The sequence below is a fragment of the Raphanus sativus genome, chromosome 1, assembly GCF_000801105.2.
Source record: "Raphanus sativus cultivar WK10039 chromosome 1, ASM80110v3, whole genome shotgun sequence".
Classification (NCBI taxonomy): Eukaryota; Viridiplantae; Streptophyta; class Magnoliopsida; order Brassicales; family Brassicaceae; genus Raphanus; species Raphanus sativus.
The window spans coordinates 7447237-7474080 of NC_079511.1; the positions used below are offsets into that span (position 1 = coordinate 7447237).

At 36.3% G+C, this 26844-nt stretch overlaps 6 protein-coding genes across 8 annotated transcripts; 3 read left to right on the top strand and 3 right to left on the bottom strand.

The window, feature by feature from the left end:
- The first annotated feature begins 41 nt into the window (after positions 1 to 41).
- LOC108812506 (uncharacterized) lies at positions 42 to 2320 on the top strand. 2 transcript variants are annotated; one of them, XM_018584787.2, is made up of 6 exons: positions 42 to 173; positions 599 to 713; positions 900 to 1152; positions 1220 to 1416; positions 1505 to 1692; positions 1776 to 2320. In XM_018584787.2, the coding sequence occupies exons 2-6, from the start codon at positions 619 to 621 to the stop codon at positions 2072 to 2074; spliced, it is 1032 nt and encodes a 343-aa protein (XP_018440289.2). In that variant the 5' UTR covers positions 42 to 173; positions 599 to 618; the 3' UTR covers positions 2075 to 2320. The 2 variants fall into 2 exon arrangements, with proteins under 2 accessions (XP_018440289.2, XP_018440298.2); XM_018584796.2 differs by having other exon boundaries at positions 45 to 173; positions 619 to 713.
- Positions 2321 to 2337: 17 nt separating this feature from the next.
- Positions 2338 to 5333, bottom strand: LOC108812497 (UDP-glycosyltransferase TURAN). Its single transcript, XM_018584777.2, has 16 exons — positions 5281 to 5333; positions 5006 to 5104; positions 4869 to 4902; positions 4736 to 4791; positions 4509 to 4646; positions 4285 to 4433; positions 4098 to 4187; positions 3941 to 4007; positions 3770 to 3833; positions 3587 to 3692; positions 3372 to 3502; positions 3109 to 3281; positions 2975 to 3027; positions 2824 to 2899; positions 2601 to 2729; positions 2338 to 2522 (listed from the first exon to the last, which is right to left on the bottom strand). Exons 2-16 carry the CDS (start codon positions 5096 to 5098, stop codon positions 2499 to 2501), a joined length of 1383 nt encoding a protein of 460 aa, XP_018440279.2. The 5' UTR covers positions 5099 to 5104; positions 5281 to 5333; the 3' UTR covers positions 2338 to 2498.
- Positions 5334 to 9983: 4650 nt separating this feature from the next.
- Positions 9984 to 15033, top strand: LOC108853436 (beta-amyrin synthase 1-like). The gene is made up of 17 exons (XM_018626851.2): positions 9984 to 10190; positions 11515 to 11700; positions 11794 to 11883; positions 11969 to 12166; positions 12412 to 12496; positions 12596 to 12762; positions 12830 to 13021; positions 13130 to 13243; positions 13328 to 13447; positions 13526 to 13648; positions 13743 to 13841; positions 13917 to 13973; positions 14078 to 14268; positions 14354 to 14531; positions 14616 to 14696; positions 14770 to 14853; positions 14932 to 15033. The coding sequence occupies exons 1-17, from the start codon at positions 9984 to 9986 to the stop codon at positions 15031 to 15033; spliced, it is 2274 nt and encodes a 757-aa protein (XP_018482353.2).
- A 182-nt stretch (positions 15034 to 15215) lies between these two features.
- LOC108852115 (serine/arginine-rich splicing factor SR45) lies at positions 15216 to 18621 on the bottom strand. Of its 2 annotated transcripts, XR_008944899.1 has the most exons (13): positions 18336 to 18621; positions 18093 to 18161; positions 17803 to 17891; positions 17506 to 17552; positions 17336 to 17416; positions 17071 to 17239; positions 16799 to 16997; positions 16662 to 16727; positions 16418 to 16531; positions 16087 to 16153; positions 15944 to 15981; positions 15766 to 15877; positions 15216 to 15549 (listed from the first exon to the last, which is right to left on the bottom strand). XR_008944899.1 is itself a non-coding variant. In XM_018625646.2 (12 exons), exons 1-12 carry the CDS (start codon positions 18518 to 18520, stop codon positions 15480 to 15482), a joined length of 1194 nt encoding a protein of 397 aa, XP_018481148.1. In that variant the 5' UTR covers positions 18521 to 18621; the 3' UTR covers positions 15216 to 15479. The 2 variants fall into 2 exon arrangements, 1 of the variants encoding a protein (XP_018481148.1); XM_018625646.2 differs by lacking the exon at positions 15766 to 15877.
- Positions 18622 to 19042: 421 nt separating this feature from the next.
- On the top strand, positions 19043 to 23031 carry LOC108811075 (protein PAT1 homolog). The gene is made up of 6 exons (XM_018583136.2): positions 19043 to 19278; positions 19523 to 19612; positions 19859 to 20007; positions 20127 to 20183; positions 20290 to 20362; positions 20665 to 23031. Exons 2-6 carry the CDS (start codon positions 19579 to 19581, stop codon positions 22668 to 22670), a joined length of 2319 nt encoding a protein of 772 aa, XP_018438638.2. The 5' UTR covers positions 19043 to 19278; positions 19523 to 19578; the 3' UTR covers positions 22671 to 23031.
- A 532-nt stretch (positions 23032 to 23563) lies between these two features.
- Positions 23564 to 26472, bottom strand: LOC108843453 (uncharacterized). The gene has a single exon (XM_018616689.2). The coding sequence runs from the start codon at positions 26318 to 26320 to the stop codon at positions 23798 to 23800; it is 2523 nt and encodes an 840-aa protein (XP_018472191.2). The 5' UTR covers positions 26321 to 26472; the 3' UTR covers positions 23564 to 23797.
- Positions 26473 to 26844: the final 372 nt, after the last annotated feature.

Consider the following 26844-nt stretch of genomic DNA (forward strand, 5'->3'; position numbering starts at 1 on the left):
TAGGAGACAAAAATATATACTCTTTTTTTTATCAATCTGACGAAACGCATCGTTTAGTATAAACAAAAGTAAAAACACGTGCTTTGGTTTCTCCATTAATTACAGCGAGACATCTATTATTGTGGTTCTCATACCATAACTTTGTCGCGAAGACCAGACTCTCGAACTCGCAGGTTCGTCCATCTGATCTGATCTGCTCGATCTTTCTGTTTATGTTCTCTCTGGATTCTATCTGATAGGTTTCTCATCTTTGTTTATATCTTGCGTGATTACTAGATCTCTATGGAGGTTTGGGCTCTGAATTTGATTTACTTTTATTATCTGATCCAGTGTGGAAAGTGTTAGGATTATATATTGTGAAGAAATCTGGATACTTTATGGTCTTTTATATGCGAGAATTTCAATTCACCAGAATGATCACTTCCCTTTTTTGTACATTCTTTAGTGGAATGAATCATATGAAGATAATTCATATGGCTTTGTTTGTTTGTTTGCTTTGGATGGTCTGGCTCATGTTTTGAATGTGTACTTCCTTTTAAGTGATCTTTCTAAGTTCTATTGCGTAGTTATAACTCAGTGCTTTGACTGCCACTTTCAGCTTGTTGATCTTTTCCTCAGATGGCAGTTCATTACCTGACAGCCCTATCGCTAGTGTTGTCATGCCTTGTCAGTGTTTCATATGCTAGTCTTGGCGATGCCGATCCAAACTACAGGTATATCCTTTTTGCAGTTTCTCTACAATTAATGCACAAGATTAGCCTCTTTGTTTCTTTCGAGTTTCTAGCATGAACTTGGTTTTTGGTTAGTAACTTAGTAGTAGTCACTCCAAAGTTATCAATGTTTGGCTGGCTCATGGACAACTATGAATTAATCTGGCGATTTTTTTTTTGGGGTATCAGGACATGTGTTGCAGATTGCGAGAGAAACGGTTGCGTTGGACAAGTGTGCTTTCCTCAGTGCAATTCTTCTTCCACTGATGGTGGTCCATGGTACACACAAGAACCTCTGTATCTACAATGGCAGAAGCTGGGCTGTCAAGGTGATTGCCGTTATCACTGTATGGTTAATAGAGAGAAAGAACGAGAATCTCTTGGCCATGTCCCTGTCAAGTACCATGGTAAATGGCCTTTCAAGCGTGTCCTTGGGATTCAGGTCTGACTCTTTTTTTTTTTTTTTCACGTTAACTGCCACTTGTTTTCTTACTTTGCTTTGTTGTTAGGAGCCTGCTTCTGTTGCTTTCTCTGTGCTCAACCTAGCTATGCATTTCCACGGCTGGCTTTCCTTCTTCATCACACTATACTATAAGCTGCCTTTGAAGCAAGACAAGACGGCTTACTATGAGTACGTTGGTTTGTGGCATATGTACGGTCTCCTCTCAATGAACTCTTGGTTCTGGAGTGCTGTTTTCCACAGCAGGTAATCACGTCTACCACATTTACTTTATTATCCACATTCTACGTCATATGATTGATTATCTGGTAATCCGTCTTCTATGGTTTCTCAGGGATGTTGATCTCACAGAGAGGTTGGACTACTCATCTGCAATTGCAGTTCTCGGATTCTCACTCATCTTAGCCATCCTAAGAACCTTTGATGTTCGAGTCGAGGCTGCAAGAGTCATGGTATCCGCTCCAATACTAGCTTTCGTCACCACCCACATACTATACATTAACTTCTACAAACTCGACTATGGTAGTACACATCAGACTCTTTTCCTCCAATCTGAATATGTTTTCTTTTTTTTTGCAGTAGTTGAGTTTGATTGTTGTTTACAGGTTGGAACATGATTGTGTGTGTGACCATGGGAGTCGCTCAGCTATTGCTATGGGCAAGATGGGCAGCTGTCTCGAGACATCCTTCTAGTTGGAAGCTTTGGGTGGTTGTGATTGCTGGAGGCTTAGCTATGCTTTTGGAGATATATGATTTTCCTCCGTTTGAAGGCTACTTCGATGCTCACTCCATCTGGCACGCCATCACAGTTCCTCTTACTGTTCTCTGGTGGAGCTTTATTAGAGACGATGCTGAGTTCAGAACTTCTAGTCTTCTCAAGAAATCTAAGACAAAGGCCAAGTAAGTCTCACAGCGATATTTTTCTATCGATCATAAAATCAAAAGCACTGGGGGAAAAAGACTGAGGGAATATGGATTCAAACATCAAGAAGAAAGCAGTTTCCGTTTTTGTTTTAAAATAGGTGGTCTGTGATATTTATTTACCGACAGTTGCAGAGGTTTCTTGTTTTTCACAATGGTTTAATTCAGACATTTGTCATGGCCTTACTTTGATCAGTTGAGATTTTGTTAACAGTTTCTCATTCGTACACACGCTTTTGCAAAGTCTTTTTGGAGTCAGGGACAAACTCTTGTGATCTATATGATTGTGTTAACAAAAATTTGATTCTATATAATTTGTGAAGAACCCTCAACCACACCAATTTTTGAGTTCTCTCTCATAATAAGTTGTGAAGAACCCTCAAGCACACCAGTTTTGAATTCTCTCTTCAATCCGCATTTTGAGATACGACCTGCATGATTAGACATCTTATGAGAAATAAAGGAACAAGCGTGTGAGATTGAGAGAGAGGGAGCTGAAGGATTTTTGCCTGAGTAATCAAAGGTTTTGCACAATCTTCCCACTCTGTAGCCCATCGACCCGAAGAACCAGTCTCCATTGCACCCGCTTTAAGTGACATTAGGGCATCGCAGTTCCCAGGAAAACCCTTGAAGAGGATCTGTTCAGAACAAAACAGAATGGAATAATAACATTACTGATGTTAACTAACGTTAAATAGTGTCTTTATAAGAAAGACAAAAGTTAATACTTACCAGTAACTGATCTGCTAATTCTGACGAAGATGAAAACAAGAGTCCGTTCTGCCCATCCTTAACGAGTTCTTGAATGCTTCACGAATGTTTTAAGTTTAACAGTTACTATAGACTCTGTTCGTGGAAGTATCTGAAGTCAGTGATTATTTACCATGAGTAGGAAACTGAGCAAACTGGTAGGCCACATCCAAACATATCAACAACCTAAAACGCCAAACATCGGTAACAAGTTGGATAAATGACTTTATTAGCGCATATGAGCTCTATATTATAATGGACTTAAACCTTCATGGGAAGGTCTAAACCCGATGAGGAAGTGTGTAAGCAAACACCGAGATCTGCAGAGCCTAAAAGCAACGGGTAATCTTCAGCTAAGAGCCACATTGTACGAAATGCCACATGTTTGAGGTTTAATCTTTTGATTTTCTCCTCGTACATCTCCTTCTCAGGTCCTTTACCTTCATGGACAATACAGATAGCTCAAGAACAAAAACAGGTACAGCAACATATCATTATGTTCTGAAACAAGAACAACATCGTGTCTTTACCTGTAATGATGAACAACAAATTGGGATAAAGGTGTTGCTCAGCTGTATCAGTTCCTTCTGATCTTGCAGCAACACGCCGGTCATACATTACTGCGGCTTCTAATAAGATACCAAAATTTTCATCAGGGGTCCTGAAAAAAGTTCAAGAACTCATTATCATGGAAAGATGATGCCACAAGTGTGAAGGTGATCAAAGAACAGTGATGTGGCCTCACCAGCTTGTACTGCTCACTACAAGAGCTGGTCTGTTTTGCTTCAGCGAGGTTTCATCATTTACTTTGGTTGTAAAAAGGGTTTCATTAAGCTCTTGATTCTCCAACTCTAAAATTTGAATTGATAAGGAGAAGCTTAAAAGGAATCAGAACATGAAAATCTTTTTATTTATTTCAAGGATATACCTCTACTAATGATATCATAGACACCAATTGGATGACAGAGATCTTTCTTCACTCGGCAAAACAACTGAAGAAATAACCAAATTTTCCGTTACCCTCAATACCGTACTCTACCTGGAGAGAAAAATGTGATTGATAAAACTAATCTAAATAGGGAAGAAAGAACCATCTAACCTCATGCCTTTCTTCAAGCAAAGTGTGGCGGAAAAACTCAGGAGGTTGATCATATAAAACTCTGGCACTGTATTTCAATTAAGAAAGTTACTGCATATAAAATCAGAGCCAAAATGTTGCAGGTTATGTATGATCTATGAGCCATTTAATCTCTCACCTCACTCCCCAGTTCTGTTCCAATTCATGTTGCATTGCTTTAGTCACACAGAGCGAACCTGTCGCCATCTCTCCGTAACGCCTCTCAAACCTGAAGCAATGCAAATAATACCACTTTCAACCTTAGAGATAAAGAACTTCCATATATAGTTTAAAAGCCACTATAATTGGTTTGTGTGAGTACTTACCAGCGGTATAAGGATACAAAGACATTGTTTCTTCCTAAAGACAATGCCAACAATGTATATCCAAAATTATGCCAATCTACAACAAAAGCCGCACGCCTCCATGAACTCGCCCACTTGACAGCAATTAGCGTTGGAACGGAAGGTGGATTCTGCAGAAACAACTCTCCTGTAACTCCTGCAAAGATTTGCAAGAAAAACAAGATAGATAGATAGATAGATATTACCTGAACCAAGAAAACGTCGGGTGCTGGCACTTTAACGAAAAGGAACCAGAGAAGCATTGTAAACTGAATAAATGCCTTGAGCAAGAGAGTTACGGGATACAGTATCTTTGGCAAGAGGTTAATGAATCTAGGCTGCGCCTGTTTCACACACCGCCAATAGAAAGAAACAAATGATCATGATCATGATGATGGATCAAGCAGTTTATGATTTGAAGGAAGAATAATACCATGGTATGGATGTGGATTGATGGGTGGTTCAAAACAGCTTCATGAGGTATTGAACCTATTTAAAAACAATGCAACTTTGGAGAGTCACAAGAGCTTGGAAAAATAGCACTAAATTGTGAATCTTTTTTATACCTCCGGAAGCAACAATGTCCACTTGAAGTGATGCCTGTATTGATTATTATTGAAAAGCTAAGGGTTTTAAAAAAAACTAAGTGGATCAAAGCCAATAGAAGAAGAAGTGATCAAATACAGTAAAATGAGAGGTGAACCTGACGAGCAAGAGAGAGGGCGTGATATTGCATACGAGGACTTCGACCAAGATCACCAAGCACTACTACACAAGCTCTTCCTCTCTTCCCCATCGTTTCCTAAAATCTCAATCACAAAGTTTAGCATTTGATCCAACAGCTCAGATCATATTGATACTCTCTACTACTGATCCACGAGAAACTATAATCAATCAACACTTTCAGTGAGAAGATTCTATATGCAAAGTTCAAAATCGATTACAGATCAAACACAAAATTTAAAAATCAAATCTTACGGTGTCTTCGTCTATGATGCTCGCCGGGCAGAAACTTTTTTTCCGATGAGTAACGCGGAGGAGGAGATATACACTAATGGACAAACAAAATCGGGCCCGATAAGGAAATAAATGGGCCCACTAGCTAGAAGCCCATATCTTATTTTCTTACGGAATAAAAGAGTCACGTGCTTATCACGTGTAAGTTTCAAACCTTTTTTGGACATTTTGCCACTCAAAGCAGATTGTAGATGGGAAGATAACGGCTTATTTAAGGTCATTTCCTGAAGTGGGTGAGTTCACTTCCTGAAGTGGGTTCAAGCAAAGCAAAGAAGTGGTTGTTAATTAGCTTTCTTTTGTATACTAGATAACATGTCACCGATTGGCACAACGACTTTGCTAAAGTATATATTTAACTATAAATTGCATTCTATCAACGATTTGTCAACTTTTGTAATGAAGAAAGCAAATTCAAATATTGGAATTAAATGTTTATGTCAACGCGAACGAGAACCAGTACTAATTGACAAAATCATCTATTATTAGTTCTGTGATTTCACAATCTTTGACCAAATAATCTATTACTCCCTCTGTTTCAAAATAGATGAAATTTTAGGATTGTGCACGATTATTAAGAAACTTGTTTTTAATCTAAAAAGTATCATTAAAATATAAATTAAAAATTGTTCAACCAATCACAAAATAGATTATATTTTACCATTGATTACACAGTTTTTAATAAAGTTAAAAAGTACATTGATATACTAAAACATCAACTATTTTGAAACATCAAAAGCTCCCTAAAACATCATCTATTTAGAAACGGAGGGAGTATTAGTTTATAAGTGATTTTCAAATACTAATTAATTTCAATGTTATTCAAGTATACCAGTAAAAATCTTTGAATTTACAAATGTCAATTTAGATTTAAAAATCATGGTTGCAAATAAATTATAAATAGTATACAAATTTTTTAATCAACTAAAATATACAAACGGATAACATCATTTTATTTTATTTACAAATCCATATATGATTTAATCTTTAGAAATTTTAATGATTCTAAAATTGAAAAAAAATTAGTATTGGTAATTCTAAGTTTCTTTCAGATTTGTGTATTTATATTTTTGACTTATTATTTTTGAACAATTAAAAATTTATTGTAAAGTCAAACTTATTGAACACTGATGTGTGAATAACATTGGATTTTAGTAGAATTATTTAGAAATTACTAAATTAATAAAGGATAATTTTAACAAAAAAAAGAATAAATCACTGGTACAATGACACATCTTGTTAAGAACCGACAAAAAGATGTATGATGACGTCTAACTCGGTGTATTGGTCGGCTAGTAGATTTACTTTGTGTGTGTTTAACTTTTTTTTAACAAGGGAAATCCGAAACTTAAACTCGAACTAATCTTCAAACTTAAAAATTATAGTCTTTGATCTTTGCTTTTGTTTTACTAACGCGTTTATCCAACCATTTCTATTTCAAAGAATATGAGACATACTTACATCTTCAAAACTTTCATGTAATCTTTGGTTATAACTTCTCAAAATATAGTAAAACCGTGGATACCATAAATATTGTCTTTCTTACATGTCTTTTTTGGAACAAAATGGTTAGTTACAAATTTAGAATGCATAAATGAGTGAAACGGTTTTTCGATTCTGAGTTATAATTTCTCACAAAAGAGAATTTCAAATAAAAACCGTTGAGCAATATTATCCCTTTATTTTAAATAGATCTTTGTATATACTAAAAACTAATTTTTTATTATAATACATCAATTTTGTGATTTACATTTTTAAACCACTTAAAATAATATCATATCAATGAATTTAGATATGATGACAAAAGAATAAAAAAAATATTTCTAAAAATGTAATTTTGAATTGATATTAGTTTTAAATGAATTAAAACATTTAATCACAAAATGATGTATAACTATTAAAAATTTAGTATTTAGTATATGTAAAAAAATAAAAATATATACATTTAAAAACAAAGAGTACTGTAAATATATTATTATTATTATGAAAAAGTTCTACTTTTACCGTAAATTGGTACCACTAAAGCAACACATGATTTTAACTGATCAAGTGAAATTGGAAAAAAAATTTTTGGTGGAACTCGAACTCGTTAATAGCTTACTCATTAACTAGAATTTAAACTGCATATTTGTGCCGATATTATTTTCATTTTATAAATGTATATGTTTGATATGATTGTAAATATTTAAAATATATAGCTTATATATTAGTGTTATCTCTATAATCTTATTTTTAGTTTTTTTATTCGACATATAACATTTTTCTGTATAGATTAAATTTTGTTCTTTAAATATATATTAATTAAGAATCTGAATAATCAAATAGAGAATCATGTACTTTTAATAATTTATATAGGTCGCATAAAATATTTTTTAAAATACAAAATTCTAACATAAAACATATATTAAATATCTATACAAGATTTATAAATATGTATATGTATATAATATTATAAAAAAATTAAAATTTAATATTATAAAATAATTTTGTATAAATATTATTATATCAAATATAATTATTAATAAAATTCAAAAATTTAATATATTTTAAAAATACGGATTCAGATCCGGATATTCAGACCTAAAAATCAAAATATCCGAATTTAAATTTGATTGTTGACAAATACGAGATTTTACTATTTGGATCCAATTTAGACATCTGGATATCCTATTTTTGGATTGGATTCAAAGTGGATTTCAAATGGAATTCGGATCCCGGATAATAAGTCTGAAGTCTAAATGTAGTATTGCAGAATTCTATAAATAAATACATTTATTCTGTTTAAATTGTTCAGCCCAATTATTTTAGTTAATTTTTTATACATTGTAACATTTATCATATTATTTTAGTAAACTTTATTGATATAAGATGTTTTTTATGCTATGGTATTAAGTATTCTGTTTTTTTTTGTTATTAAATTAAGATTTCAAAATATTATACTATTTTAGTTTTTAAAAATTACTTTTCCGTGCTGCAAAAAATTATAATTTAACATCTATTATTTTTATATTTGTAAAGTTTATAATATTATCATTATGAGTTTAAATTTTTTTCTAAAAGTTGAATATTTGGTCAAAAGATATTTGGAAAATTACACAACTATTTTTGAGAAATTAATGCATAATTGTTTTAAAAAAACTATTATAAATTTTTGGTAAATGTTTTTATATTTTTAACAAAGTTTGTTATAACTTTAAATAAACAATTAATTAACGAATATTGAAATTTAAAAGTTTCTAATAGCGCATTTTAAATAACACATAAATTAAAGTTTACTTATATAATATCATATTTTGTATATAATTACTTTTAGAAAATATTATAAGTTTCAAAATAATAAAAAATAAGAGTTATATAATTTCTTTTAGATAATATTTTGTTGTGAGTATAAAAATTATATATTTTCAATTTTTTTTTGTATAAAATTTTAATGAAAGTACTTTAAAAAAATATAATAGGTTAATTACAAATTTAATATAATTTTGTTATGTTAATTTTATCTGGCATTTCTATTTTAATATAATATAAACTATAAAATTATATTACTAAGAACGAAATTAATAGATTATTTTATAAAAAAATATTTTTGTAAGATCTTGTTAAATTTTTCTCAGCGGATTTTGTTGTAACTAAAAATAAAAATTAAAATTTATAAGTTAAAAATTGAATTACTATTATTATTATTATTGATTATTTTTTTTAGACATAATACAGATTTGATTAATTATTAATATAAGTAATCCAATATGTCATATTAAATGATTAATGAAAAGGTCTTCCTATGACTTTTGTCAGTAGACTTTTTGTACTTTTCATTTAATAGAAAAGGTGCTATTTAAAAAATTTAGATATGTTAACAAAGTAATATTTTATAGTTTAAAATTTTGTTTCATTAACTAGTTAATAAATGGTGGCAGAAAACTAGTTAAAAATTAAAATTATATATATACAACTATTAAAGTTTTTAAAAAGAGTTGGATATATATACAAGAAGATCTATTACTATAAAATAATATTAAATAACAAAGTTTTCAACCAAAAGTACATAACATTGGACTCTAAACCATTTGAAACCTTCCATGAAAATATAAAATTGTGTATATGACACCCTTCCATGAAAATATAAAGTTGTGTATGTGACACTTGCCCCACCTAATTCTCACTTAGGTCCCACTCCTGCATAAGCAGTATATAATAATTTTCGGGATCAGTAGGTCTTGTGAACCTGTGAACCCACAAAACGCCTCGTAGTATCATTTACTTCATTCCAAAGCTATCCCAAGTCTTCATCGAAGAACGATATTAACGGACCACTTGTAATATCTCTCACATGCTCGAGATCCTCTCTCGAGCAGATACATATATACCTTATAGTACGATGATGAAATCATCATATAATGTGTAGATCATTCTTCTGACTCTAGAGTAGTGTATATAATATATATATATATATATATATATATATATATATATATATATATATATATATAATTGTGATCCATTGTAAAACTTATATTTACGTATAAATTTAGGATTATCTTGTTATTTTATGTAGTTTTAAACCTTTTGGTAAACATGTAGTTATAACATTTTTTAAAAGAATCATTTTATATATATTAAAAAAAGAACATATAATACATACTTTTTCCTGCTTTATAAAGTGGAAAATGTGGAGGTTGAAGATAGGAGAAGGAAGCGGAAAAGATGATCCGAATTTGATGAGCACTAACAACTTCACTGGTCGGCAAATATGGGAGTTTGATCCACATGCCGGCACGTCGGAGGAACGAGCCGAAGTCGAAGAGACTCGCCGGAGTTTTGAGGATAGTCGACATCGGGTTAAAGCTTGCAGTGATCTTTTATGGCGCATGCAGGTACGTTTTCCCTATTTTATCATTTTTAATAGAAAAATAATTTACCATAGTCTTAAAAAAGTTTTTCACAGAAATAGCACACACAATGGTTAAAATAACAAAAAAAAACATTTTTAGTTCTTTTGTTTTGTTTCGAATTTTCTTTTTGATTCTTTTTTATGAAATGATTTTTAAAATAAATTAGAAAAACTTTCATGAAATATATGATATCTTATTGAATTAGAGTTTAGGAAGGCTTTTCTAATTGTGTATGATGTATTTCTGAATTTTAATTTAAAGGGATCTTACTTATAAATATAATATCTTTCTAAAATTTTCTAAAAATGTTATACATTGAGTAATATATTTTTAACTATGCATATTAATTAAATTCATAAAAATTGCATACACATTTAGGAAAAAATTCTTAAATATATATAATTTATGTTTAAGACGTCTATTTACACATTGATGAAAGCATTCATGAATTCAGAATTTTTTTTTACAAATTCAAAAATATATAAACGTTCAGAAACTCTTCCTAAAATCAATTCAAAAAGATATCATACATATGTGGGAAGGTGTTACTAAGCTATTCTTTTAAACCGCATCCTAAAAAAAAAATTAGGTTTTTTCAAAATTTTAATAACTATTTATTTTATATATTTAATAATCTTTTGGTAAAACCTATATATTTTAGTCGCTTTGACTTTTGAGTGTTCTTTTGAAAACAAAAACGAAAATGACTAGTTAGGAGTTTTGTCCTACAAAATATATCTTACAAATTTATTCTAAGCATCAAATTTTAATTTTCTTTGCTTCAATATTTAGTCCAAAAATGTATCTGAGTTACAGTTTTCATTCCGATATTTTTAACTATTCCCATCTGGATAAGAGACATTTAGGAAGTACTCAAGGTGGCAAGAATTGTAAGAACATTGAATTTTTTTTGTTATATGTTATTATTCAAAAATAACTAAGAAACATGTGCAATATTAGTTTTTTTAAATAATAAAAAACTATCCTAAATAATAATTTTGGTCTGACATTTTAATTTAATTATGTATAAATTAGAAATACTGACATGCAAGGTTAAACATTTGTTATTTTTAAGCGAGGTTATCTAAAATATTATTAAGAGAAGATAGATATAATGTTTCTCTAAAAAAATGGTTTACCAAAATCATATAATATATATGGAAAACCCATGAAATGTAACTAAACTTCTCTAAAAACTAATTTACCAAAATCATATAATATATTTGGCTGGCAATGAATGATAATTTAACTTTCTTACCTCAATACGAAACGTTGCTGATATCTACACATAATGATACCATATTAGTTCCTCAAGGAGAAGAAGTTCGAGCAAGTAATCCCGCCGGTTAAGGTCGACAATGCCGAGAGAATCACGAAAGAAGCAGCGACCAATGCATTGCAACGGTCCGTTCACTATTTCTCGGCGTTGCAGAGCAGCGACGGCCACTGGCCAGCTGAAATCACAGGTCCACTCTTCTATGTTCCAGTGATGGTAAGTTTTTATACGGGAAAACATTTCTAGGACTACAAGAGTTTCGTGAGAGAAAAGAAAACTGAAGTATGTGTTTTTTGTTGTTGTTGCAAGGTGTTTTGTTTCTATATCACAGGACATCTTGATGAGATATTCACTAAAGAGCATCGTAAAGAGATGCTTCGATACATATATTGTCACCAGGTACAATTTTGCACTAGTTTGCTTGAGTAAAGGAACTAAAAACACTGATTTGGTATTAATTTTTTTGTTATGTTTTGCTTCTCAGAATGAAGATGGTGGTTGGGGATTACATATAGAAGGCAAGAGCGGTATGTTCTGCACCGCACTGAACTACATATGTCTGCGTATTCTTGGAGAAGGTCCAGATGGAGGACCAAGAAACGCCTGCAAGCGAGCCAGGCAATGGATTCTTGATCATGGTGGTGTGACTTACATACCTTCTTGGGGGAAATCTTGGCTCTCGGTAAGACTTTCAGACGCATAGCAGAGCTGGATCTAAGATCTAGTGAGACAAATATTTTAGATTAATCTCAATTTTTTTTTTCACAATTTAGAGATTGTGCTATGTATAATAATTTTTAAAAAATTTATAGAACAAAGCAAATGTTTCATCTGGCTGTGTGGGGTTAGAGCATGCCATGCTCATAATAAATATATATATTTTCAAAAAGGGTAGTTGTGTTTCCAACATTTTATTTGTCTGTGTAGATACTTGGAATCTATGATTGGAGTGGAACCAACCCAATGCCTCCAGAGATCTGGCTCCTACCTTCTTGGCTTCCAATACATCTTGGTTTGTTTTTCTTTGTAACACATCTTGGAGTAACTTTTTTGTGTTGTGTGATATGATATGATATTTTTTGAAGTAAGAAAACAATATATGATTAAACAGGGAAAACTACATGCTTTTGCCGGCTAGTTTACTTGGTCACGTCTTACTTTTATGGGAAGAGATTTGTAGGTCCAATAACACCTCTTGTTCTGAAACTTCGAGAAGAACTCTACGTACAATCTTATGAAGAAATCGATTGGAATGGAGCACGACGTTTATACGCAAAGGTTATCTCAAGTTTTTGTTTGTTTGTTTGTTTATTCCTCTGAAATATTCTTATCTTGTACGGTGTAGGAAGACACGTATTATCCACATCCTTCTATTCAAGATTTGGTATGGGACAGTCTTCACGTTTTCGGTGAGCCTTTGCTTACACGTTGGCCACTGAATAAGCTTGTGAGAGAAAAGGCTCTTAGGGTAGCGATGGAGTACATACACTATGAAGACGAAAATAGTCGGTATATCAACATTGGATGCGCTGGGAAGGTGAAACACTTGATTAGTCCTTTAAACAAAAGTCGTTATCACATTACAAGAATGATTAAGATTAAAAAAAACAGAATAATTAAGAATGTATGATTTTGACTGAATCAGGCAATGAGCGCACTTGCTTGCTGGGTTGAAGATCCAAACGGAGAATATTTCAAGAAGCATCTCGCTAGAGTTCCCGATTATTTTTGGATTGCTGAAGATGGGATGAAAGTGCAGGTAAAGCCAAAGGTCTTATATAGTTTTATAGTATGTATACACTCTATCACAAGGTTCCTTGAGTTCCAAGCATTTATGATGCAGAGTTTTGGAAGTCAACTGTGGGACGCAGCACTTGCGATTCAAGCTTTACTTGCTAGTAACCTCTCTGATGAAACCGCCGATGTACTCAAGAAAGGACATGATTTCATCAAGAGATCTCAGGTAACTTCGTTATAATGTTTTAATTATATAGAGTTAGTTGAAATATTTGTTAATTTACTAAATCAAATAACTTTGAAGATCAGAGAAAACCCTTCGGGAGATTTCAAGAAGATGAACCGACACATATCCAAAGGAGGATGGACCTTTTCAGATCGAGACCAGGGATGGAATGTTTCAGATTGTTCAGCCGAAGCATTTAAAGTAAATGAATCAGTCATCAAAAACAAAACACAACTTAGCTGCTCTTGTTGTAAAGATTGCCTCAGTTAACTCACATCTTCTTGGTGTTTCATAGTGTTGTCTTCTACTCTCCAAGATGCCACCTGAAATTGTTGGCACAAAAATGGATCCTGAGCAGCTATACGATTCAGTGAACCTCTTACTCTCTTATCAGGTGAGACTATTAAATCCTTAAGACAAAATGAAATAATGAGCAAAACAAATCAAACTTTTGTAACCATATTTGTAGAGTGCAAATGGAGGTATGACAGCATGGGAACCTGCCCGTGGATATGGATGGTTAGAAGTAAGAACTCACTGACTGCTATTTTATTTTCAAAGATCACTAAGCGTTTTATCATTAGACTAAACCCAAATCCTTTTCTTTTTATAAATCTGTACATGTTTCAGTTGTTCAACCCTACAGAGATGCTGGCTGATCTTGTAATAGAGCGTGAGTACGTGGAATGTACTTCATCAGTTATCCAAGCGTTGCTCATGTTCAAGAAACTATACCCAGATCACAGGACGAGAGAGATTGATAGAACCGTTGAAAAGGCGGTGGAATTCATAGAAAGCACACAAGAAGCCGATGGTTCATGGTACAGTTCCCTTTATACTTCTTTTGAGTGTATATCTAAGGCCAAAGCATGATCATGACATGACATGTTTAATTGGTATTGGCAGGTATGGAAGTTGGGGAGTTTGCTACACATATGCAACATGGTTTGCTCTTGAAGGCTTAGCGGCAGTTGGTAAAACTTATGAAAACTGTTTGGCTATACGTGAAGGTGTTGGCTTCCTTCTCAAGAAACAAAACAGCAGTGGAGGTTGGGGAGAGAGCTACTTGTCTTGCTCTGAGAAGGTAATGTCTCTTTTATAATCCAATTCAAACGTTTAAGAAGTTCTTTAAAGCCACAGAGAGTCTTGAATCTTGTTGGGTATGCAGAGATACATAGAGTTGGAAGGAGAAAGATCAAACGTGGTCCAAACCGCTTGGGCATTGATGGGTCTGATTCAAACGGGACAGGTTTTCTCAAACATTTATTATTCAATGTGTTTCTTAAAAAGGTATGTCATGTTTTGATATGTTTTGTTAACAGGCCGAGAGAGATCCATTGCCTCTTCACCGTGCTGCGAAATTAATCATCAATTCGCAGTTAGAAAACGGAGATTATCCTCAACAGGTACTGTATGATCTCTCTTTCTCTACATCCATATTCATATTGACCAGAGAAACTTATGTTGTTGTTGCTGATGTGCAGGAAATGACAGGAGTGTTCATGAAGAATTGTTTCCTAAACTATGTCACTTACAGAAACATCTTCCCTACATGGGCGCTTGCAGAGTATCGCAAAGTTATTTAGCTTTTGCAACTACTCAAAGATTTTTATTTATAACACATTCTTTCTCATAGTAAAGTAACCGGTCATGTATGTTGTTCCTTTTTGTACCGTGAATAAACTATATTCAAGAAACTCCATTTTCTTTTCAATTTCTTTTAACTCTCGCCGCTCATTTCTGTTGAAGAGGCCGTTAGAAAACGAAATGCAAAAGAACACACTAGATTTAAGTTGTTATGCTCGTCGTACTCATAACATAAAACTACTGAAATCCAAATCAGATATAGATAGGTGGACGATACGCAAAAGAGGCTTAAAACATCCAACACTCTTGAAGAACTACAAGTCTACAACTCTCATTTGCTCACTGGTAAAACTTCAAGTCGAGACAGATAATATGGCGGTGAAGGGGAGGGTAGATAGAGACGGAGCTAAAAGAGATGTTTTTTCTTAACACTAGTTTTATTACATTATGTTTTGCGAGGAGGCGGCGAGCTGCTGCTGCTACTGTTACTGCTGCTTCTTTTTCCTCTCAGTGGCCTACACATTTAACAACCAACAACAACAAACTCATTATCTATGCTAAGAATTTGAGAGCTATATCATTAACAGACTATTTGAACCAATTCCTTTCGTCTTTGTTTCATCAGTCTCATTATCTATCAGATCAAAGATGATCACCACTGTTAACCACTGCACATACCGTCTTTATATAACTAGTGTGAACATATATTATCAAGTTAAAATATCAATTACGTGGAGATCAATAACTAGTGTCCGTTCCAAACGTTTACTGTGTGTCTTTCATCATGATATGGATCGACTTTACTACACATCTTAACAGTGAGCATTTTCCTACGAATGCATTCTGCGAAAATAAAGTGTTTCCAGTTTTAATATGAGGACACTAGTGTTAAGTAAAGAAAGTGTTTACCTTCTTGGACTGCGGCTCCTTGAAATCTTCCTAGGAATCTGTGAGTTTCAATAATGCACACAAGACCAAGAAATATAATCATAACACTACTCAACAAGGCATCAGCATTTTATAGCTAAAAAGTATCTGCAACAAGCCCTTACCCTTCTGGGACTTGGCGAACTAGAGTACGAAGATGACCTCCCACGTCTCCCAGCTGGACCTCGTCCCCTGCTTACAAAGAAAAACACATTTACACCAATAGCAGACTCCACATATATGTATGTACGTCTCTAGGAATCAATATGTCACAAACCTATATGCAAGGCTAACACAAAGTAGGAACTTGAAATATACTAGAAAAAAGCATGAGCAAAAAACATGTCACGGCTCATATGATCATATGTACGTTCACAGCTATGCAACTGCAACGAAATAGAATCCAGGAGATGTCGAAGACAACCCAAGCAACGTTTTAAATGGGTTTAAACATACCTGCGGGGTGAAATGGACCTTGAACGAGAGCGAGCAGGTCTACGAATTGGGGATCGGCTACGTCTGCGGATTGGAGATCTTCTTATAGGACTGCGTAGTCTCCTTGGAGGTGACCTGAAACCAATTCAATATATTTACAAAGCTGACACCTTTTCTAGCTCCAATATACATTAGTCTACAAAGCAGTAATTCCTATCATCCAAGCACTAGGGGAATATTATTTTGCAAGTATGCATGGACTTACCTTCGTCTTAGAGGAGGAGGAGACCGTCTGCGAACAGGGCTGCCACGGATTCTTCTAGGGGAGCCTCTGTTTATATATAAAAGATGAGCGACTGGTTCCGAAATAACCACAGGAAACAAATGGTGCAAACAGCTGACCTTGGAGGAGACCTACGTCGTCTTGGAGGAGAAGATGGCGATGCAGCCCTGCGTCTAGGCGGTGTATCACCACGACGGCGGATAGGAGAGTTTGGCCTCCGGCGAGGGGGAGAATCAGGTAGTCTCCTAGGTGATGCGCCTCTCCTAGGCGGAGGTGATCGCCTTCTTGGAGAGACTACTGCTTTCCGTTGCGGAGAAGCTAATCACATATTGATGAGAATCATACACAAGTAAAACCTACAACAATAACAAAAATATAAACAAAGACGTACTCTCTCTTGGACGCCTGGGCCCATCTTTCTCAATGTCAGCAGCACCAGCACTATCAGATTTTGGAGCCTCTCTTTTTGGTGCACTTGAGACAGGTTTAGGGGATGGAGATACTTTCTGACGCGGTGGTAGTGTGAACTTCGCTTTGACAACACTTCCATCAATTTGACCCTGCGTTAAATAAACAAAACAAGACAGGCATAAATCTTCATAGACAATATGTTAAGTAAATAACATAGTGCATTTCATATTGGGAAAGAGACATACACCATCCATAAACAGCTGAGCTTTCTCAGCATCAGCTCTAGCCTTGAACTCAACATAAGCATATCCTTTCGGAAGATTAACCTAATAATACGCAAATGAGTTATGAACAGATTTCTAAACAAGTAATGCCAGACTAAAAAAAAACAGAGAACAGCGAAATAGAAACTTACAGCTCGATCCATGGCAAGTTCTACGTGTACAACTTCACCAAAGTTACCTAAGAAATACGAAAAAAGAAAAGGCATTACTAACACACAGTGTGAAGACTTTTAACATGTAGTCAAGCAAATTAATAGGTCAGCAAAGAACAAAATACAATAGCCATAATGCCAGTGATGATCCATGATAGTAACGGCATATAAACGACTGATTTTTAGTTGAGGTCAAAACGCAAGGTTGTACTAAGTTATCATGTAGTAAAACTTTCAGAACACCGAAGAAGGGATAAAAACGACCAATGAAGATACCAAATATTTCTTTGAGATGGCCTTCATTCACATTCCTGCTGAGAGAATCAACATGGAGAACAAGTGATTCTTGAATAGGTGTAGCTTTCCTGTAAACCACAATTCGATAGTGAAGTCAGTAAAGGTGAGTACCAAAAGCATTAAAATACCTGAAACTTTCACTCAAGAGATACCAACACAATAAATTGCATTTTTTTCTAACTAATCCTCAATTCTCATCTCTCACACATACACAAAAAAGAGAAATGTTAATGGTCGATATGAACATCCTGAAGGAGTTAGGAGTTTACTTAGAGGGTGAAGAGGCTCCTTTAGACTGTGGAGGAGGAGAGCGACCACGTCTAGCAGGCCCAGCAGAACTGTGAAGATAGATCATAACATTCACGTTTACACGATAAGATATTAGCCACAAATAAAAAAATCTTCAATGCAAACAGTCTCCGATCTTAACATTCTAAATAAAAAACACTAAACTAAACAGACTTCTTCACACGACGAATACCGAATCGAAAAGATAGAAAGAGAGCCCTAACCTTTTGGAACGAGGCGGAGGACTGCGACTCCCAGAGCTAACGCTCCGAGAAGAAGAAGAGAGCGATCTGGAACGGGAACGGGAGCGCGAAACAGACCTGGACGGACTAGAACGAGATCTGGAGCTGGAACGAGAAGAAGAACCGGAGACGGACGGTGAACGACGGCCACGACTTGGTTTCGCCATGGGGCGAGAGATAATCGAAGCAGAATCGCGAAGCACAAGCGAAACCTTGAATTTAACAAAACCCTAGCGGATAAAAAGAAAAAAAGAGTGACTGTGAACTTTTTTTTTATGTGGTCTCTCACAATCACAACCGTACAAAAATCCGCGAGATGATGATACGTAGCGGGTATCCTTTGTTTTAAAGGGCTTTTAACTTATTAGGCCCATGAATAACCTTTTTGATGGCCTTTATCTTTTGCCATTTAATTACATAATTATTTTTTGATCATAACATAAATTATTTTCCAAAATAGAGAAAAGCTTAGGAGTTGAACAAAAAAAAAGGCTTAGGAAGGAAGAACAACTCATAATAAAACTCTTAACTACTCATTAAAAAATGTTCTTATAAAACTCAATTTGTTAATCAATTTGTCTATAATATGGTCGCACAACCATACCACATCGTATTTCGATTAAAAATATTCTGGTCGGTTTATGTAAGTTAAAGAACTTATCAAAAAAACATTAATAAAAAATAAAATAGAATAAAAAGGGGATGATGGAAGTCCTTTTAAAAAGATAAAGCTGGCAACCGCCCAACCCCACACCACCACCCCCTCTCCTCATTGTCTTAAAAAGAATTTTTTTGTTTGGTTTCAATTTTGTCAAAGTAACCCAAATTTATCATCATCATCATTCATTCATTCATTCATCTTCATCTCATCGTTCCTGGAGGCGGCAGCCAAATCTATCTGCTTTCCTCCACCTCCTCCAGAACGGTTCGTTTCCTTTTTTTCCGGTGGAATCCGAATTGTCATCTGAGATTCAAAGTGTCCATTTAGGATTTCGAAAAAAAAACTTGAATTTTAGATAGCTGCATCGTTCTTTGGTTTTGTTTTCTCCGTTTAAACTCTCTCTCTTTGTTTTTTTGGTCTAATCTGGGCGTGTTTCTGATTTCTGATTAATCGATTCCAAGTTTGTTCGCTAAGACTAATAATATCGTGGTGTTGTATTTGGGTATAGTGAACGTTCCTGGCAGTGGGATTTGTTACTGATTCAAACAAAAGCTTTCCGCATCTATGGATCTTAAGCAGATTGGAGATAATTCTACAGGTTTGTTCATCATCCTCTATTATTCAACTTTAGCTCTCTTCAATTGAATTAGGTTCTAGTTTCATCTTCTTCGATTGTTTACTACTATCCTTGGTTGGTTGGTTCCACATTCTATGGCTTTGCACTACTTTCATGTCATTCTTTTCATACTCTATCCTTTACAGTATTAAAAAAAAGTATCCTTTTTTTAGTGTTATGCTCAGCTTCTGTTTCTTACATGTAATTGATGATATATCCTGGGTGCAGGTGGTGATTCTGTATTTGATGCATCTCAGTATGCCTTTTTTGGGAACCATGTTGTTGAGGAGGTTGAGCTTGGTGGTTTGGATGACGACGAAGAAGACGACTTTCCTCTCCCTGGGATTGGACAAGATTTCACCTTTGATAACCAAGAGGTTATTATTCCTTTTTCTTTTTCTTCTTCTTCTTTTCTATTTGAGATTGCACTGGATCTTTTGTGGTGTTTTCTTGGTCTGCTGGTGTGACTTACAATTCTCCCCCCAAATACTTGCAGACTGAACTTTCCAGAACTCTTTCCGACGTTGATGATCTTGCTGGCACATTTTCAAAGGTCAGCTTAGCTTTATTAGGCCTCATCAGTTGTTTTACTCCCATCATGTCGTGGTTTCTCTGCTTGTGCTTATAACCTGAGGAGTTTTTATTCTTTGCTGTCACAGTTGAATAGGGATCATGACGGACATAGAAGCACGGCACCCATAGCTGATAATGGATCAAGAGATTCAAGACAGAGTGAGTTCTTATATTCAATGAATATTATCTCAGAACTCTTTACACAAGGAACGAATAACTGATCTCTGACAATCAATTTTGCTTATCGCATACTGTTTATAGGTCAGTTTATCTTGAGTTTCTCTATGGTGAATATAGAGGATGTTCTATTTAGTTGAGATTTATGGTTCGATAGATTTTCCGGCTCATGTTGTGCTTGTTTGGGCTTCACTTGCAATCTTCCGTGTCTTGTACTAAGGCTTTAGAGTTATCAGTTCACCAGATTGGTAATTCACCCCTTTATCATTCATCTTTCTTCCCAGATTATTTTGTTGATGGACGGAACCAGGGGGAGGAGTTGCCTAATTTGTATGGCCAGCATATACTGGATTCCAATGACAAAAGGTGGATATCTCAGTCTTTTTCTACTCCAGATCTTATTGAGCAAAGAAACCTGCACAGAGCAATTTCATATCCTGAACCACAGCATCACCAGCGGCCGTACCAGCATCAGCAACAATTTTCCAGCGAACCGATTCTTCTGCCAAAGTTATCTGGTGGCAGATCGCCAGATCAGCATTTAGGACAACCAAATACGCAGTTTCATTCTGGTGGGCCTCATATGGGATCCCCAAATCTCTCCCCTTTTCCAAGTTCTCATCCACGGTTGGTTGGCATGCACCATGGGTCACCACAGCTCACTGGAAACATGCCTCAGTTTCAACCTCTGAACAGTCGCCCACCAGCTCAATGGATGAACCGCCAAAACATGTATTCTGAGGATACTTCTGGGATCATGAACAACATGTTGCCACAACAACAGTTACCTCATCAAAACGGTTTGATGCTTCCACAGCAGAGGATGCCTCAGATGCCGGTTCCCCAGAATAGTTTACCACATTCGATGCAGCCTCATGGGCATTTGCCAGGAATGCAACCTCAGTTTTTTAACTCCCATCTTTCTCGATCTGCGTCCTCAGGCAGTTATGATGCAATGCTTGGGTTTGGTGATATGAGGGAAGGAAGACCAGGATCAGGTCAAGGGAACAGACAAAACATGCGGTTTCATCAACAGAGTTTTGATGGTGGTCTTCAAAGGAGAGATAGTCGTTTCCGGTCGAAATATATGACAGCTGATGAAATAGAGAACATGCTAAAAATTCAGCTTGCAGGTACACTTAGCAATGATCCTTATGTGGATGATTACTACCACCAGGCTCGTCTTGCTAAGAAATCTGAGGGGGGTGAAAAACAGAAGTTCTGTCCGAATCATTTTAGAGACCTTCCATCTCGTGCACGTACTAACAACGAGCCCCATGCGTTTCTTCATGTTGATGCACTTGGTCGAGTTCCTTTCTCTTCTGTCCGCAGGCCTCGTCCTCTGCTTGAAATGGATCCCAAATCTGGTAATCTGGAGCATAAGGATACAGCCAAGCCTCTTGAACAAGAACAAATGCTTGCAGCTAGGGTGATTATTGAGGAAGGTCTCTACCTCTTCCTGGAAGTAGATGATATTGACCGGTTTTTAAAGTTCAATCAACTCCATGATGGTGGAAACCAGTTGAGGCAGAAGCGGCAAGCTCTGTTGGATGGGCTTGCAGTGTCGCTGCAGCTTGTTGACCCTCTCGGTAAGAACGGGCAAAACGATGGGCTTGAATCTCAGGGTAATCTCGTATTTCTAAGGGTTATCTCCCTTCGTAAGGGTCGGAAGCTACTTACAAGGTACCTCCAGCTTCTTATCCCCGGCAGCGAGCTGATGCGTATAGTTTCCATGGCCATTTTCAGACACTTAAGGTCCTTGTTCGGAGCGCGGTCGTCAGATACCGAAACCAGGGAAACTACAATCAAACTTGCGAAAGTTGTCACCTTATGCATCCAAACCATGGATCTTGGACCCGTGAGTGCGTGTCTAGCAGCAGTTTCTTGTTCTTCAGAGCAGCCACCGCTTCGTCCCTTGGGTAGTCCCGTTGGAGACGAAGCTACAGCTATTCTCAAATCTGCACTCGACAGAGCTGCCGAGCTCCTCCGTGCTAATCATTACAACAACGCAGGCATGAATCTGTGGCGTGCGTCCTTTGATGAGTTCTTCAACTTGCTGATGAAACATTGCATCAGCAAGTACGACAGTATAATGCAGAACTTGAATTCGCAGTTGTCACCACACTTTGGCGCAGAGATGTCTGAAGCTGCTGCGCAAGCCATTGTCAGGGAAATGCCAATCGAGCTTCTACGTGCGAGTTTCCCACACATTAGTGATGAGCAGAAGAGAATACTTGTGGAATTCTTGAAGCTTGGTAGCCAGAAAACGAACACAGTCATAAATCAATGATAGTAAAAAAAAAAAGTTTGGTATGGAGCAGAAGAGTGTTGCTAAGCTCTTTGATACTCATCTCTTTCTTTCTTGATGACATTAATGATGTGAAAGAAACAGGAGAAGTTGGCATGTACAGGGAAGGTCTAAAGCTTGTTTTACATATAAGATAGAAAATGAAAGTTACTGCTTTATTTGCGTTGGTGTGTTTTACATATAAGATGACTGAGAAGGTGCAACGGTTTTGTTTTTTTTTTTTCTGAACCAAAATCTTATACAGTTCTTTGGTTTTTGTTTTTGTCTTTTAATGTGTCAACAAAGTGGCTGATTGTGTAGCTAAGTATTCTTCGAGCTGTGGTTTGTATTGCCTCTCGATCAATTCAAATGTACCACCATGGTTTTAGTAGGTGAAATGCAAGCTGATACAGTGATCATTATTGAAGTGTCTGGCAATGAGTTCTCTTGTTTGTCTTCCCGATTCTCATCTTCATGTCTTACAAACTTAACTTAAAACCAATCATATATCCCAAATAAAAACTACTCATCTAGCGTTGTTGACTTTCAGACGTTTGTGTAGTGGTGTTTGTATAAACACCGTTTTCTGCTATGTTTCTTGTTTTAAACCCAAGTTTAAAGAACAATTTGTTCGAGAATTTGATTCTCTTGTCCATTTCCTTGTAAACAAACTGTAATCTGAAACCAGAGAAGCAAAGAGTCTAAAAGGTAGAATATGGTAATGGAAGGGCACAAATGATGAATCCAAATGTACTCCAAGTTATTGTATTATCACAGCAAAAGCCATTAAGTTTTTACCTATAAGGCTACAACTAACCAATTTATCATCGTACAATTGAACACCATATCTGTTATGTTCTTGCAAAACTTCATAATCATGGTGAGAAAACTTCAGGGGAAAAAAAGGAACAATATTATTAAAACTAGGCCAAAAGAGGCTCATCACACTGTTGAAATACAATGTCAGACAAATACTAAAAGCAAGAAACTTTAAAGGAGAGAATCACATCCAAAAGCTAAAACAACAAATTAAAACACACTACTAAAGCTTCAGTGAGATGAGAAAGCTTTGCTACAAATCAGTAGTAGTAACATCATGATGCATGAAGTTCTAAGCTAATTTCTAAAATTCATTGTCCAGAATGCTGATGGTTCCTGATCCTGCTTGAACGCCTCACTGGTGTTACCATCACTTCTTCCTCTTTACGTCCACTCCTCTTTTGTATCTTCTCGTACGTTGTGAAACTTCCGTACGAAACAGAGCCACCCCCTATGGAGTATTCTGATGCCGAGGAAGCCATTGATTCACCACTGTCATTACTCTTCCTACCTCCGCTTTGATATTCTTTAAGCTCATCTCTGTTGCTGCAGCTGCGTAATGACTTGTCCTTGTGGAAACTGAAACTCATCTCAGAAGGGAAGGATGATACCTCCTCTCTTTTCCTGTCATCATTAACTTCTTCCTCCTGGAAGTTCAGTGTAGAAAGCCTTTCTTTGATCAGATCCTCTACTGGCGCATGCTCAGAGTTTACCTCTTTAGCGTCAGGGACTGTTGTTGTTGGTTCATTCTCTTCATGCATCGCAGGTTTCGCCTTCTTGTTAGCTAATAAGAAAGCAGCAGCTGCTGCTGCAGCAAGCATGACCATCACAGTAGAAGCCAAGACCATCACTTTCTTCTGGTTACTCAGTAAAACTTCCTTCCAATCTTGTGCTTTAACAGAAACTTCTTCACCAATCCCACTCTCTTCTTTTAAATCATTACCTTCTCCATCACTAGTTTCTGCTGAAGTATCCAAGCCGGTTTCAGCAGTTTCCTCAGTACCTCCTTCTTCTGGTTCAGTTTCAGCAGATTCCCCAATACCTCCTTCTTCTTGTTGGTGCTCACTTATTGCTGCAGACTCCTCAGCATCTAGATGGTGTGCGTTGGATTCAGAGTCTTCCATCATCTTCTCCTCGTTTTGGCCTGATCTAGTCTCATATTCATGACTTCCCTCCAGGTTCTTCTGGTCATTTTCTTCAAATTCTCTCTGCTCTTCAACATCATCAGTTTCTTGGCCACCAATTTCTTCTTCTTCAGAATCACCCACATTCACCTCTGTAGCTATGGCCACCGTGATCTCAGTCTGCTTATCAAACTTATAAACCATTTCTGAGTTTGCCTCTCCTCCTCCCTCACTCTCTTGCTCAAATCCATTGGCACTTTCTTCGTAAACAGCTTCAAGATCAATTTCACCACTGCTCTCCAGTTCTTCAGGTTCCTGTTGACTTTTTGTATCCATTTCTAAGCTCCAGTCTTGGCTATCCACCAGCGACCCAGCAGCACTGATCTTACCACTAGCTGGCTGGAAAACAGCATCAGACAGACTTGTCTCTTCCAAAACACCAGTCAGATTATGAAACTGAAACGGACCATACCCCTCTTCTTCTTCTTCTCGTAGTAGACTCGAGATCAGCTTGTCAACGTAAACAAGTGATGATCCTGCCCACATCCCAAGCTTCTCACTCAACTGCTCAAAGCTCTCTCTTGCAGACTTCGTAATCTCTGGTGGGATATGAAACTTGCTGTAGAAATCTGAACCTTCCTTGATGTTTTTTGGTAGAGTAACTGTCACCGAAGGAACCAACAACGCGTAGGCCACACCAAGAACCAAAACCCAACCAAGCAACTTGGATGTCTTGAAACGAGATCGTTTTGTAACCTGATGAGTTTCTTCAGCTTCTTCTTCACTCTCCACTGCTTCCAAGTGCTCCTCATCATTCTCGCCTTGGATTGCTTCAGCCTCTTCTTCTTCTACTGCTACTGATACTACACCTTCCTGACAAGTAACTTCCTCCACGTGTTGCCTTTCCTCCGCCTCTTCTTCAGAAGCAACCTTCTCCACTTGTTGGCTTTCCACTGCCTCTTCTTCTCCCACACTCTCCTGAGAAACAACTTCCTCCTCCTCCTCGTGTCGTCTCTCCTCAGCAGACGAATCAGTATCATCAGTAGAAGAGCTTCCGGAGCTAAAAAGCTCATCGAGCTGCTGCTTGCACTCGATTCTCGGATTGGGCCTGTAATGAAGAAACTGCGGCCTGGGAGACAAGTAATTCTTCTTTGGATCGTAAGGTGTCACCGAGGGATCAACTTCACGAGACTCAAACACAGGGAACGTGTAAGGTACCGAAGTAGGGAGAGGGCTAACGTCAAAGCTCGAATAATCATCCACATCAGTAACAGTGACGTCATCATGAGACTCCTCCTCATCAAGCTTCTTCTTTTCACCGATAAAAATCTGATCTTTATCCTCTTCCCCAATGAAGCTAACTACATCAGAAAACGTGACAGATGACCGAACCTGAGGCTGATGATGATGATGAACGGTTTTGTCAAAGGAACGAGACAAGAGTTCGTTTTTGTCAGACAAGATCTTCTTCCTCGGAGATGGATTGATCTTGGAAGCTGCTGAGATCGTCGGCGACATGAAGTTCTTGGCACTCTTTGGAAGAGCTTTGACCGTATCTGAGATCTGATCCTTGTTGTTCTCTTTGTCCCCAGAGTCTGCCCGGGTGGTTTTCCCTGGGAATGGACTGGCTCGAAAACTCCGCCGCATCAGATCTCCGGTCTCTGAGTTTCTCTGTTTGGGACGGGAAGGGATCGAAGGAGAAGAATCCATGATTTGATTGTTGAAATCGCTTAGGATCCTTGGGAGATTTGTGAATGAGTTATCTAGAGAGTCTTGATTGTTAAAGGAAAGAAGATATCAAGAATCTGAAAGATTATGTTGAATGCTTTAAAAGATCCCCACAGTTTTGAAATTTTCTTTAAAAAAAAGAGAGAGATCGTAACGGCTAGTTGCACGTTTGGCCTATTTATTTATGTTATACACCCACCACCAACCACTGTTACTCCTGCAAAATGGTTTTTGTATTTGTAAATTGAACCCTTTAGTTTGCCAAAAGTCTCTATTATCTCCCATATACTTTAATTCTCTTATGCTGTGTGGTTCACTATTTTAGTGGGGTTTGTACTTTGTAGTGTTGCAATATAAGGATAAGTATTTACCATCCTATCTAGAATTAGATTTGTCTGATGATTCCTTGAGAAGAAGTCTGTTTTTTACCTTGAGTTATTTTTTCGGGTTCTAAATTGGATTTTATGGATAATATAGAAACATTTGGAAAGAAATTGATGTTTGTC